The sequence below is a fragment of the Dipodomys ordii genome, unplaced genomic scaffold (genome assembly GCF_000151885.1).
Source record: "Dipodomys ordii isolate 6190 unplaced genomic scaffold, Dord_2.0 Scaffold35, whole genome shotgun sequence".
Classification (NCBI taxonomy): domain Eukaryota; kingdom Metazoa; phylum Chordata; class Mammalia; order Rodentia; family Heteromyidae; genus Dipodomys; species Dipodomys ordii.
In genome coordinates this window covers 934,451-948,803 of record NW_012267251.1, presented here as the reverse complement: position 1 = coordinate 948,803, position 14,353 = coordinate 934,451, and the positions used below count along the sequence as shown (strand labels likewise).

The 14,353-nt window shown below is 39.9% G+C and overlaps 1 protein-coding gene across 1 annotated transcript in view; it reads right to left on the bottom strand.

Annotated features, from left to right (window-relative positions):
• Positions 1-14,353, bottom strand: part of Ahctf1 (AT hook containing transcription factor 1) — a 65,784-nt gene that overhangs the window by 33,251 nt on the left and 18,180 nt on the right. Inside the window, exons 4-15 of the mRNA XM_013017458.1 lie at positions 12,451-12,658; positions 12,124-12,240; positions 10,651-10,735; positions 10,190-10,340; positions 8,523-8,655; positions 8,259-8,440; positions 7,896-7,957; positions 6,974-7,102; positions 4,800-4,890; positions 3,633-3,722; positions 2,199-2,339; positions 136-240 (exon numbers count right to left, since the gene is read on the bottom strand). Coding sequence (XP_012872912.1) covers positions 136-240; positions 2,199-2,339; positions 3,633-3,722; positions 4,800-4,890; positions 6,974-7,102; positions 7,896-7,957; positions 8,259-8,440; positions 8,523-8,655; positions 10,190-10,340; positions 10,651-10,735; positions 12,124-12,240; positions 12,451-12,658 — 1,494 coding nt within the window. The remainder of the gene's footprint in view (positions 1-135; positions 241-2,198; positions 2,340-3,632; positions 3,723-4,799; positions 4,891-6,973; positions 7,103-7,895; positions 7,958-8,258; positions 8,441-8,522; positions 8,656-10,189; positions 10,341-10,650; positions 10,736-12,123; positions 12,241-12,450; positions 12,659-14,353) is intronic.

The following is a 14,353-nucleotide window of genomic DNA, read 5'->3' as shown; positions in this document are numbered from 1 at the left end:
TTCTTTTTGCTTATGTGGTGCTGAGGAATCGAACCCAGGGCCTCATGCATGCAAGGCAAGCACTCTACTACTGAGCTACCTTCCCAGACCCTAATATTTTTTTATTAATATTTATAGATTAAGTAAATACTTTACCTAAGCCTTCTGGTAAAAGTCCAGAGTGAGAGAACCAAAGAACCATTTGTGTATATTGACAGATGAGCTGGGTGACCAGATGTTTATTGTTTAAGTCCACCATTCCTGTAAAGAGTTAACTTTTAATTACCAATAACATACAAAAAACCAAAATACTCAACAATTTTTGATACTAGTGATATTTTAACAGTATGTATATATTTTGAATAAATTTAGCTTATGTCTAATTTACTTTGGTCCAAAGTGACATTAAACAAATCCCCAAGATGCTAAATTAAGTCACTGACTAAGGTAGACATTTTATGCAACAAGTACAATTATTAATTTAGGTTTACCAAACCAAATCAAACAAAAGGTCAGTTTTATTTATTTTTTTCTCCCCATGTGTGGGGCTTGTACTCAGGGTCTGGGCACTGTCCCTGAACCTTTTTTGCTCAGGGATAGAGCTCTATCACTCTGAGCCACAGCGCTACTTCCAGTTTTTTGGTGCTTATTTCTTGCTTACACTGGCTTTTCAGCCTCCTGAGTTCGTAAGAATAGCAGCTTTTTTTTTTTTAAAGGTTTGTATTTGGACTGGGAAGGTGGCTCAGTGGTAGAATGCTTGCCTTGCATGCATGAGGCCCTGGGTTCAATTCCTCAGCACCATATAAACAGAAAAAGCCGGGAGTGGAGCTGTGGCTCAAGCAGTAGAGCGCTCGCCTTGAGTTGAAGAGCTGAGGGACAGTGCCCAGGCCAAGTTCAGGTCCACAACCAGTAAAAAAAAAAAAAGGGGGGGGGGTTTATTTTTTAAATTGTTATTATAAAGGTGATGTACAGAGGAGGTTACATAAATCAGGGAAAGAAAACAAAAACAACAAAAAAGAAAAAAAATCTCGTTTTCATTTCCCAGAGGTTCATTTCAGTAACAATTATTTTGTACTATCCTATGTACAAACCTAAGATGTTCCTGACCTACGAGTATCCTCCGTTGGTCTCACTGTGTGTGAATTCCTTTATTATGTCCCAGTATTTTAGGTCTATCTTCTGCACATGAGAGAAAACATGTGTTGTCTCTCTGAGCTTGGCTTACCTCACTTACCATGAACTGTTCTTAGTCCACCAATTTCCCTACAAATGACATAACAATATTCTTCCTAATGCCTATGTAAAATTCTATTGTGTGTAGGTACCACGTTTCAATTCACTCATCTAGTATAAGGTATCTGGGCTGTTTCTACAACGTGGTTATTATGAATAGTGCAGCAATGAACATGGATGTGCTAGTGTCTTTTTGGTATCCTGACTTGTGAAGTTCTGGGTAAAGGCCCAGGAGTTGTATGGCTGGATTGTAAGGAAGATCTAGGTTTAGTTTTCTGAGGAACTTCCAGACTGCTCTCAAAAGTGGTTGTACCAGTTTATATTCCTACCAACAGTGCACTATGGTTCCTTTCTTTTTTTTTTTTGTCGGTCGTGGGGCTTGAACTCTGGGCCTGGGCGTTGTCCCTTAGCTCTTCAACTCAAGGCGAGCGCTCTACCACTTGAGCCACAGCGCCACTTCCATGCACTATGGTTCCTTTTCCCCCACATCCCTGCCAGCATTTGTTGTTTGAATTCAGTGTTGGCCAGTCTAATAATGGGGGTGAGATGGAATATCTGAATTGTTTTGATTTGCATTTCCTTTATGGTCAGGGATGATGAGTATTTCCTCCTGTGTTTGCCATTCTTATCTCAGCCGCTGAGAAGTCTCTCCTTAGCTCCTTTGCCCACCATTTTTATTTTGTTGAAATGAAAAAAAAGAAAGAAAGAAAATATCCACTTCTTTGTGTAAAAAACTATTATATCATTTCAAAAGTTGAAATTCTATGAGGACACTACAGTAACAGCCACTGTCTCTGAAATTCCCCAAGCTTATCTGAACATTGGCTGACAGTACACCTAAGAGCACTCTGTAGCTTTACAAGAAAAGAGAATTTTACATTTGAGAAATGATGACTTCCTTACACAAGGATCCACTTAAGACACAGGAACTTTCTTCCTCTTAAGTATAAACTGATAAAGTACTCATTTATATAAAACACAAATACCTCTCGAGGTGATCTCTTTAGCTTCTGATGTAAAGCAGCTGAAGACAGTATTGAGATTGCTTAAAACCAACTGGCACTGCTGGATGGACTGGATGGTTTGTGGGTCGATGAAGCGACAGGAGCCATCAAACAATGGTGTGCCTTTCAAGGCAAAATACATGAGTTTCACAGTCAATCTGAGTAAATTATAATCCCAAGTACAGACGGTCTCAAATTCTTATTACTCAAAAAAATGTATTTATTATAAACGTTCTAAAGACAGGCTAGGATTGGCAAGCAACCTAAAGGAACCTAGAATGTACTCTCAGAACTCAGAGGACCTCAGCTTATCTGTATGCACTGAATTAGGGTAGAAGTGAGCCAGGCACCTAATATTCAATAACCTTAAATTTTGCTTTCTCTTACTGTGCTATCATCTATCTCTGAGTACTTACACAAGTCAAAGTGCACATGAAATAATTAAAGAGACTATCAAGGGGGGAAATGATTTGGTATGAAATAATAGCATTTGTAGGTAACAGGCTCACCCTGCCATGAACATTCTGAAAAGAACCTGAGTAAGGAGCAAGGCCCATTTCAGTTACTCCAGCACCAGTATATATTGTAAATTAGCTCCTAAAACCACAAGATAATGTTTAATTCAAAAACTCACTATTGCCAACTTAAAATTCCATCGTAAAATTATTTTAATGATAGAGGGGCATGTCTAACGTGGTGGAGTGCCTGTCAAGCAAGCACAAGGCTGAGTTCAATCTGGAGCACTTTAAAAAAAAAGAAAACCAAAATAAAAATAAAAAGGTTGTTTCAGTTAATTTAATAAAAAATTAATAATTTAGTTAATTTAATAATTTAATGACTTCTGGAAATTGTAAACTTTAAGAATTTACAACTTCATGTTATTATTTTTTTTTGGGGGGGGTCCAGTCATGGGGCCTGAACTCTGGGCCTGGGTGCTGTCCCTCAGCTCTTCAGCTCAAGGCTAGTGCTCTACCACTTGAGCCACAGTGCCACTTCCGGCTTTTTTTCTTTTTGCTTATGTGGTGCTGGGGAATCGAACCTAGGGCCTCATGCATGCAAGGCAAGTGCTCTACCACTGAGCCACCTTCCCAGCCCAAAACTTCATATTATTAAGAACTATTTTTTTTTTCCCCAGGTCCGGTCGTGGGGCCTGAACTCTGGACCTGGGCGCTGTCCCTTAGCTCTTCAGCTCAAGGCTAGCACACTACCACTTGAGCCACAGCACCACTTCCAGCTTTTTTCTTTTTGCTTATGTGGTGCTGAGGAATCGAACCTAGGGCCTCAGGCATGCAAGGCAAGCGCTCTACCACTGAGCTACCTTCCCACCTCCCTTTATTAAGAACTATTACATACAGAAAACACAATCTTAGTTTTTAACTATGAAATTTTATCCAAATTTGCACTTTTAATACTTACATAATCTGTCAAACTCCTCTTTTGTGACAGCCACTTTATTCCATGTCCATTCAAGAACAAAGCGCAAATTAGCAGCAGAATTTGGTTGTTCTTAGTTGTAAATGTGAAAAGAAAAAAAGTATTCATTGCCAACAGAAAATCAGTAACTTTCCAGTATACAAATCTGGCGGGCAGTACCCTAACCAAGTGAACAGAGCTAAATCAGTCTTAGGACCCTCTGGCCAAGCAGCATCTGTGCTCAGAGAATCAGGAGGGACATCATTCCTGGGTAGCAGGGAAGAAAAGACCAGCTTACAGAAGATAGATGTCAGCCCATAAAATGACAGGCCGGTAAGCTTCTACAAACCACTAATACTTAAAAGACAATTGCACAGCAAGTAAAAACAAAACATCCCCAGTTTCCCACCCCCTCAAAAATAATTGTACCAGATTTAGGAAGTTAAAGAGGCATGAAAGCTAGTCAAGTGTGGTGGCACATAACTACCTCATCAGGGAGGTTAGGTAAGAGAATCAATTTAAGGCCAGCTAGCACAGAACTGTTTATGATACTTGATTCAAAAAAAACAAAACACAACACATAAAGAGTAAAGTGATTTGCTGGGTGCCAGTGGCTCACACCTGTAATCCTAGCTACTCAGGAGCCTGAGATCTGAGCATCAAAGTTAAAGCCAGCCTGGGCAGGAAAGTCCCTAAGACTCTTATCGCCAATAAACCACCAGAAAACCGAAGTGGCACTGTGGCTCAAGTAGTAGAGCTCAGGGACAGCACCCAGGCCCAGAGGTCAAGCCTCACAACTGACCAAAAAAAAAAAAAAAAGAAAGAAAGAAAAAGTGATTAATATATACATCACCTGGCTGAATGTGTACAAAATTTTGTACACATCAGCTTTCATACTGATACTACTTTATGAGCATGTTTGAACTGACAGAATTTCAGACATAAGAGTTCTGAGGAACAGAGCAGTTATGGGAAGACAAACAAGTCCAGGGGAGAGCAGGTATTGAGGACACGTACAGGAAGCACTCTAGTTCTCTTGTACTTGGGGCTTGGCAAACAGCACCACTGCAGGAGATTCACGTAGTTCTCTCTGCACGAAGCCTTACAGCTCCATGTGAGTCCTCACAGTAAAAATCCAAGAACTACTGATTCTGAAAATCAGAATATTACCTTCTGTTATCCACCTTCTGATACAACCAGTCAAAAGTCCCAGGGAACTTGTGTGAACTGCTGCTGACAATACAGCTTCTAGCTGTTCTTCCTAAGCCAAGCATTAAGAAAGAAATGAAGAGAAACAATATGAGATCAGCGGTAAACGCTAAAAAATCATTAAGACCCACTAGTATGGTTATAATCAAAGCCAAACAAATATAAGCATTGTGATTATTAAGCTCAGAGGTTTATTGTTGTTGTTTTAAAGAATCCTTATACATCGCTAGTGAAAATGTAAAATGATGTAACCCCATTGCAAAAGATGTCTGGGAGCGCATGATCAAGAGAGTGGGCTGAGTGCTTTGTGGATCACACCTCCAATCTTAGTTACTCAGGAGTCTAAGATCTTAGGATCCTGGTTTGGAGCCAACCCAGGCAGGAAAGTCTGGGAGACTTTTTTTTTTGTCGGTCATAGGGTTTGAACTCTGGGCCTGTGCACTGTCTCTGAGCCACATTCCCATTTCCAGTTTTCTGGGGATTAATTGGAGATAAGAGTCTCACAGACTTTCCTGTCCGGGCTGGGTCTGAACCATGATCCTCAGATCTCAGCTTCCTGAATAGCTGGGATTATAGGCGTGAACCAACACATTTATATATATTTATATAAATATAGATTTAGAAAACCTTTGTTTTGGGTGCTATGGCTCAAGTGATAGAGTGCTTGCCCTCAGCTGAAGAGCTCAGGGACAGTGCCCAAGCCCAGAGTTCAAGCCCCACGATCGACCAAAACAAAACAAAAACAAAAAACAAAAGAAAACCTTTGTTTTTGTTATATCTATATCTTTGTTTTTGTTATCTCTATATATTTTTGTTATATCTGTATCTATAGATTCTTGTTACCATAGACAATTATATACTTAAGTGAATATATAATTACAATAACATTAAAGGGTTAGGAAGTAATCTGTCATTAATAGTAAGTATACTAAATATAAAATTAAATTACATGAAACCCAGTATTACATTGCAACTGCAGATATAAGCTATCAAAAATCTATTTTTATTTCATCTGATATTTCAAAGGCTCCTTTTCCAAGTCATTTATTTATACTACCTATCTGTAGTTACTTAAATAGCTTAAACCATTCTTGCAAATAAAGAGTTCATAAATATTTTTTCTTTCTCCATGGAGAAGCAGCCTGAGGATTTACTTTCTAACTTATTTTATTTTTATCAGTTCTGGGGCTTGAACTCTGGGCTTGGCCGATCTTCAGCTCAAGGCGAGCGCTCTACCGCGTGAGCTACAGTGCCACTTCCGGTTTTCTAGTGGTTTACTGGAGATAAGAGTCTCACGGACTTTCTGCCCGGGCTGGCTTTGAACCACGATCCTCAGATCTCAGCCCCCTGAGTAGCTAGGATTACAGGCGTGAGCCACCGGCGCCCGGCTTCTAACATATTTTATAAGCAAATTGAAATAAATTAATAACTACTTTTTGTAAGATGTTAAAATATAAGATTATTGGGCTCTGTGCCCAGACTGTCTGATTTATTAGCTCTAAGACAAGAACCACAAATCTACGTTTCAAACAAGTGCTCAGGGACAAGCTTTGTTGCTACAGATCCTGAGATTTAGCTCTATCACTAGGGCTTCCCTTTTGTACGAACCCACACTTTAACATGGCTTGCAATCTGCAATAAAGACTTCATCATGCTATGTTTGATGAAAGCATAGTGTGTTTCCTGTCTTATACTACTTATCTATATAGATAAGTGGATCTGGTACCAAGTTATAGTCTATTTGGTCTTGGAAGTATGATATGTAAGCCAAATCTAAGATCTGTAACTACTAGTCATTTAGAGTAGTCCTGATACTACTTTATCCACTTCTGCAAGAAATATCTAGTAGATTTTTATGACCATAAAAAGCTAGCACAGGTCTGGGGATGTGGCTTAGTGGTAGAGTGCTTGGCTAGCATGCATGAAGCCCTGGGTTCCATTCCTCAGTTCCACATAAGCAGAAAAAGCCAGAAGTGAAGCTGTGGCTCAAGTGGGAAAGTGCTAGTCTTGAGCCAAAGAAGCTCAGGGACAGTGCTCAGGCCCTGGGTTCAAGCCCCAAGACTGGCAAAAAAAAAAAAAAAAAGCAGCTAAGCACATGAATTCCAACAGAAAGAATATAATTAAAATCATCTTACATGACTTAAACTAGAAGGCTGCACATCAATAAGTCTTGGTGAGAGGAGGCCAGCTACAAGACAACGATTGTAACCATCAGGAATGACTTCATTGAGAGATGGTCCTGATTTCTTTAGAAAAGTCAAAGTCTGTAACAGATAATAAGATATGAAGAGACTACACTGCACAAGCAAGGAAAATTATCTATAGGTTCCTGAACTCAACTAATCATTTTCAGCTGTGAATCAACAATTACAGTGTATTTAAGTAGCTTAAATAACTTATGAACAGCAACCCTGTTAATCTTCTGGAAAGCTAATAGATTTGGTAAAAGATCTTGACAAACTTGACATACATGTGTGTATTTCTACGGGTTGATTATCAAGGAAAAGGTCTGTCACATCATCTTTCCCTAGGTATTTTTCTATTTTTGATGGAAAATACTATCAAACACTATGAAAGGTAGCCAAAATCCATAAAAAGATGCTAAAAACATCCCAAGGCCTCTTCTGGCAAGTTGTTAAAACTAGTGCTATTTAGCTGCTAATCTCATAAACCTAGCTTAAGTAACTGCTCAAGATAGAAGAGTTATTATAATGAAGCCTGGGGCCTGTGTTCAAGCCTATAATCCTAGTTACTCAGGATACTAAGATCTGAGGGATCAAAGCCAGCCCAGGCAGGAAAACCTCTGGGACTCTTATCTCTAATTAACCACCAGAAAACAGGAAATGGCCCTGTGGCTCAAGTGGGAGCGTGCTAACCTTGAGACGAACTGCTGAGGGAAAGCACCCAGGCCCAGAGTTCAAGCCCCACAACCAACCCCCCTCCAAAAAAAAGCACTTGTATAATAAATACTAGATACATTCAAAAGTCACATGTATTATGATATTTGACTTCAGTTCCATTCAGAAATACAATTTATAATGCTAAGTCATTGCTCACCTCCTTCTGAAAGCCAGTACAAGTGATATGGATAACTCCAGAGTTCAACAGACAAGTAGCATCTGAAAGAAAGTTGTAAAATTGTACTTCAGTGTCATGTATAGAATGGCTTTCATGCAACACAATTTATTCTAACATTGCTAGGCAATATAATTATTACACAGAATACATGTTTAAAACTCTTCTAAGCAGTTTAATTCAAAGAGTAACAAACTTCATCACAAATAAATTGTGAAACTTGGCATTTTTAAAGTTAATTTTTTTGTGTTAAATTTCTCAATTTGATAATTTATTTTGTTAAGTAATGAGGCACGAACGCAACACCACGACTTTTCACAAAAGGCAAAGTTAGAGAATACATACCAAAATTAAAAGTACTTGGATTAAAAAACTGCTCTGGAGGTGGATATGCAGGAGGAACTCCACGACTTAAACTTCTCTCATGCACTAATATATCCAGGATGTAATGTGGAGAAGTTCTACTTACAACAGCATCCAGTGACCACAATGCAAAATAAGAACAATTATGTAGATATTCTCCTGACCTAAAAGGAAATTTGAAAAAATGATTAAGTCCTTGATAGCTATGTAACATAGGAATGGAGAGGGGGAGAAGAATAATCATACCTTAGTGAATCTGGCATTTGTGCATGATACCAACGATTTATGTCAAAAAGTCCCAGATAGACAGAAGGTTTTCCCTGTCCATATATATTCACTTGCCAGGTGAAGACTGAAACACTGGTATCAGGAGATAGCGCTGAAAGAAAACAGAAGCCAATTTTAACAGTGAAATAAAATACTCCTAGGAAAATCACCCCAACAGAATCAGAGCAAGATTTTCTCATAAACTAAAGTTATGCTTTAGATTTGGCAAAATACATTTCTATCATTTATATGTAAGAAATTTATTCACTTATTTTTTTCTTGACTATTTATTCTTCTGTTTTGTTTTGGGTCAGAAATTGAGACTGATCTGATTTTCTACCACTGAGCCATACCTCTAACCCCTATTTCTCTTTTTCAAAACAGTTAAGTACTCATCAGAAAAGATTATCTTGTTTCTGTTAGCATTTCTGCAACTTTGGGATTCTGGAAGTTTCTAGTACAAAATAATCTCAATCAATATTCTCCCAAGGATGGTACATAGCTGTTACCACAGAAGCTAATTACTTGCTAAAATGGTGTCTTTGGCAATAAGACTTAACTCTTTAGAGGAACCTTGGGTGAGAAGGACTGGCCTAGTCATTTGGTAAGGGAGAAAAGTCAAGTAACCTAGAGTTACTGTGGACTGGACTAGTATAAAGGGTGAGAATAAGGAGAGAACAAAAAAGGTTAGAAGAGTTTAGTTTATGTTTGACTATGGAAACAGGATCACAGCTACAGAGGTGTGTACAGCAGTAGTGAAATGAAGGTGCTCATTACAAGAACTCATCTCACTATAAACACACACACATAACCAAACGCCCTGATGAAACTTCCTACAACTGAAGGCACTGGTGATACTCTCATTTCATCTTCGAGCCAAGTCCTTGAAAAAGGCCTCCAAAGGTATGGGGAAACAAGTTTAAAATAAGTAAAAAGGTATAACTAGTGACAGGAATGAAATGCAAATCAATAACCAATTCGAAAATCTGTGCCAGGGGCTGGGAAGGTGGCTCAGTGGTAGAGCGCTTGCCCTGCTTGCCTGAGGCCCTGGGTTCGATTCCTCAGCACCACATAAGCAAAAAGAAAAAAGCCGGAAATGGTGTTGTGGCTCAAGCGGTAGAGCGCTAGCCTTGAGCTGAAGAGCTGAGGGACAGAGCCCAGGCCCAGAGTTCAGGCCCCACGACGGGACCCCCCCCCAAAAAAAAGAAAGAAAGAAAATCTGTGCCACAACATTTTTGCAGAAAAAAGATGACAAGGAAGCAGAGACTATACTATTTATATTAGGTAAGACTGGAGACTATCTCTTATTTTGAGAGTGGGATTAAACACAAGGCTCCTTCATTAGCCATATGCACTTAATTTTTCAGTTTTTTGTAGCAACAGAGAGAGCAAGAAATAATTGGTATTTCATACAGGCTTCAGTAAGTTCTATAATCATCATTTTTTAACCAAAAGGTAAATGTATATAGAAACCAATGTCTGTCGTAAATTTTGAATCAGGACACATTTTAAGTCAAGCCTTCAAATAATATAGTACTCTCCTTAACAAGTACGGGGACTGGACTTAAGCCCTCACACACTGTAGAAAGTACTCTGTCCCGCAAGCCAGGCCGCCCCATCCCACCGATGTCATGCTCTTAGCCAACCTTCATTCATGCCTTCCTCTCTCTCGCCATGTGATCGGAACTTCTCTATGCTCTGGCACCCCAACAACCTGGTATTACTAGTTTGTCCCCTCAGAGGAAACATGCCACCCGCCAGATCCAGCGTGTATCTTTCTTCACAATATTCTAATCCCTGTAATATAAAATACACACACATTTTAATAGGACTTAAAATACAAAACAAAGAAAATACAGAACAAATCAGAACAGATCATTGATAAAGGCTCTAAAATTTTACACACAACACACACAATCAACACAAAAAGCTAGTTTAGACACTTATAAAGCTGTATCTTCAAACACAAGACACTTCCATGTACTACCAGTTGGGGTATAAAAATAAAAATCACATGGAGGGTCAGATGCCAGTGGCTCATGTCTATATTTCTAGGTACACTTAAAATGGGGAAAAACAAAGTAGTAACATTCTCATTCTCATTTACCTCATATAAGATTTGTCCTGATGCCAAACATTTTCTATCACCAAAGGCCAATTGAAGAAGGTGCAAACTCAAAATATCCCCTTCACTGAAAGAAACAGAAATCAACTGAGACAAACAAAATATATTATTAAGACACCAAACATGCTAGGTGTCAGTGGCTCACACTTAGATCTCAGCCTCTTGAGTGGCTGGGATTACAAGGATCATAGTTCAAAGCCAGACTTACACCTGTAATCCTAGCCCCTCAGGCGGCTGAGAAGTGAAGATCACAGTTCAAAGCCGGCCTGGGCAGGAGAGTCCATGAGACTCTTAATTTCCAATTAATCACTGAAAAGCTAGAAGTAGAGCTGGGCTCAAGTGGTAGAGTGCTAGCCTTGAGCAAAAAAGCTCAAATTAGAGCTTAGGATAGGGAAAGCTCACCCAAATCATTGTAGGAACTTCCTGTAAGACATGGGCAGGAGAACTAGAGAACAGAGTAAAGGCGAATACAAAAGGAGTGGGGGAATGGGACCATAAATAAGAAGGTTCCCATGAACAGACAGCCTTAAAACTGATCAACAAGAAATTATTTACCACTATTAGTTTAAGCTTTGAAATAACATTTGCAGAAGAATAATAAGCACAATATCTTCCTGCTGCTAAACCAGAATTATTCAAACATGTAGACATAACCATTTAATTTTTATATAATTTATTATTATTATTATTGTTGGTCAGGGGGCCTGAACTCTGCGCCTGGGCTCTGTCCCTCAGCTCTTCAGCTTAAGGCTAGTGCTCTACCACTTGAACCACAGCGCCACTTCTGGCCTTTTCTGCTTATGTGGTGCTGAGGAACCAAACCCAGGGCCTCATGTATGCAAGGCAAACACTCTACCACTCAGCTACCTTCCCAACCCCTAACTTTTAATTATAATCTCAGCTATCACTCCCTAATTCCCTGAATTATATTGCTGTTATTAAAAGAAATGACAGTACAAAGTTTTCTAAAGGAAATCGATTGTTCCTGTTTATTGGCTTATTTTGGTTCTTGCAGGGCTGGGGAACACATCCCAGACACTTGCATATGCTTCACTCTTTGCTTTTGTAGTTTGTTCTGTGTTTGGAGATACTGGGATTTGAACTCAGGATCTTGCACTTTCCCAGGCAGATGCTCTACCACTTGAGCCACATCTTTTTTGCTTTAGTTATTTTTCAAATGAGATGGCCTCTACATTAATGTCTAAGCCAGCCTGAACTGAAATTATTAATGCTTCCCCTGTCACCCATGTTACTGAGATGACAGGCACAGGCTACAGCTAGCCTTTCCGTACTGGCCGAGGGCAGGGAGGTGGCTCACTCACTTTCTGCCTGGGGTTACCCCAGACTGTGATGCTCTTGCCTGAGCCTCCTTAGCACCCGTTGGGATCACAGTGAAAACCATCCCACTCTCAGTATAACAAATATTTTTAAGAACCACATGCATCTACTACTAACCTATCTTGTGTGGACTGAACTGCCCACAAGTAACAGCAATTACGAGGATCATTCTCAGGTTCCTGAAAGATCACAGCATACACAGGAACCCTTCCACCTTCCAACTGTGTGTAATATCTGTAACAGACCAAAAATCAGTACATTGCTTGCTTTTTCCCCCCATTGGTCATGGTGCTTTAACTCCAGGGCCTGAGTGCTACATTATTAAGTTATGATTTAATACAATTAAAGGTAAGTCAGTCACCATTCTCAAGCTAATCTGTAAACAAGTGAATCTAAGACATATTCAAGAAAAAACTACCAAAAAGAAAAGAAAGTTAGACTTACTCTCTTTTTAAGCTTTTCATATTCCAGAGTGCCAGGTAGCCATCAGAAAACCCCACAGCCAGCTGATTGGTCCTGGAAATGTAACTGAGAGCGGAAACAGCTATGCCAGATGGGCTCACCAACTGGAAACACAGATGGCGCCCTTCCCTCATCACATTCTCTCTGATGTGTGGTACCTCAGCTGGAATGCCAGTTATAACTTCAAGGTCTAAAGTGAAAGGCAAGTTAGATTTCAAACCACAAAGTCAACTGAGTTAATTAAAATAAAAAATTAGTAATAACAAAGCATGTCAAACTAGAATATAGTCATCCTAATCCATGGAAATGCCACGATATTAACTTATGTTAGCTATGCAGTTTCATAAATTCACTACAGAGCTGGACACTGGGCTCACGCCTGTAATCCTAGCTACTCAGGGGGCTGAAATCTGAGGATCATGTTTCGAAGCCAGGCTAAGAAGAAAGTCTGTGAGACTCTTATCTCCAGTTAACTATGAAAAAAGCTGCAAATGGAACTGTGGCTCAACTAGAACACCAGCTTTGAGCAGAAAAACCTCAGGAACAGTACCCAGGCCCTGAGTCAAGCCCCAGTATGGGCACCCCTATCCTCCCAGTGCTCTTCCCCCAAAAACTATTTCAAATGTTAAGTCAGAATTCTGTTTTTCTGCTGGTGCTGGTGGCTCATGTCTATAATCTTAGCTGCTCAGGAGGCTCAGATCTGGGGACTGCAGTTCAAAACCAGCCCAGGCAAGAAAATCTGTGAGACTCTTATCTCCAATTAGCAACCAGAAAACAAGGAGTGTTGCTGTAGCTCAGTGGTAGAGCACTAGCCTTGAGCAAAACAGCTCAGGAACATTAAGCACCATGACCAACCAAAAAAAAAAAAAGAAGTGTTTGTTGTCAGGGCTGCTTTCAAATTACAGTCTTCCTGATCCCTACCTCTCAAAGTGGCTAGGATGACAGCTGACCCACAACCTCTGGGTCAGAATCCTCTTCTTTAAAAGGGTTAAACAATTCTTGTAGGAAACATGAGTTCAGGTGGAATATCTTCATTAAAATGTAAGACATAATCTCAATACTTCCCTTAAATAAATAGCTGGTTCTCAATCTGGAAAAATGTAAATCAGTCTGATACACCTTATGCCAAAGATCTAGGAAGCTAATAAAACAACTGAAGGGCATGTGTCACCTGATGGAAAAACTCTCATAAGCAAAGACAAGCAGCACAGTGACCAAAAACATAAAAATAAATGAAACAAAGGATGTTAACCTTATAATCTGTTAATGATATTCAAAAGAAAGGGGGGGTTGGGGGGGGAGGGAGTGAAGAGGAAGTCCACACTGCTCACCTGCAAAGACCTTACTGACCACAGGAATTATTTAGTAGCAACTTAGTATTGTGAAAATTACTAAAGACATAATGAACATTAATCGATCTTTTCTATATAAACTGCATTTCAAGGTACCCAAATAGATTCACTTAGTAAGAAAATTCTTTTTTTTTTTGGGTCAGTCATGGGGCTTGAACTCTGGGCTTGGGTGCTGTCCTTGCGCTCTTCAGCTCAAGGTGAGCGCTTTATGGCTTGAGCCACAGTACGGTTTTAGAGTGGTTTATTGGAGATAAGAGTCTCACGGACTTTCCTGCCCTGCCCGGGCTGGCTTTGAACCTAGAGCCTCAGATCTCAGCCTCCTGAGTAGCTAGGATTAAATGTGTGAGCCGGTGGCTCACGCCGGTTAGAAAATTCTTTAAATGGGCAGAATTTAGAAATCCATTCGGAGGGCTAGGAAGGTGGCTCAGTGGTAGAGCACTTGCCTTGCATGCCTGAGGCCCTGGGTTGGATTCCTCAGCACCACATAAGAAAAAAGAAAAAAGCCGGAAGTGGCGCTGTGGCTCAAGTGGTAG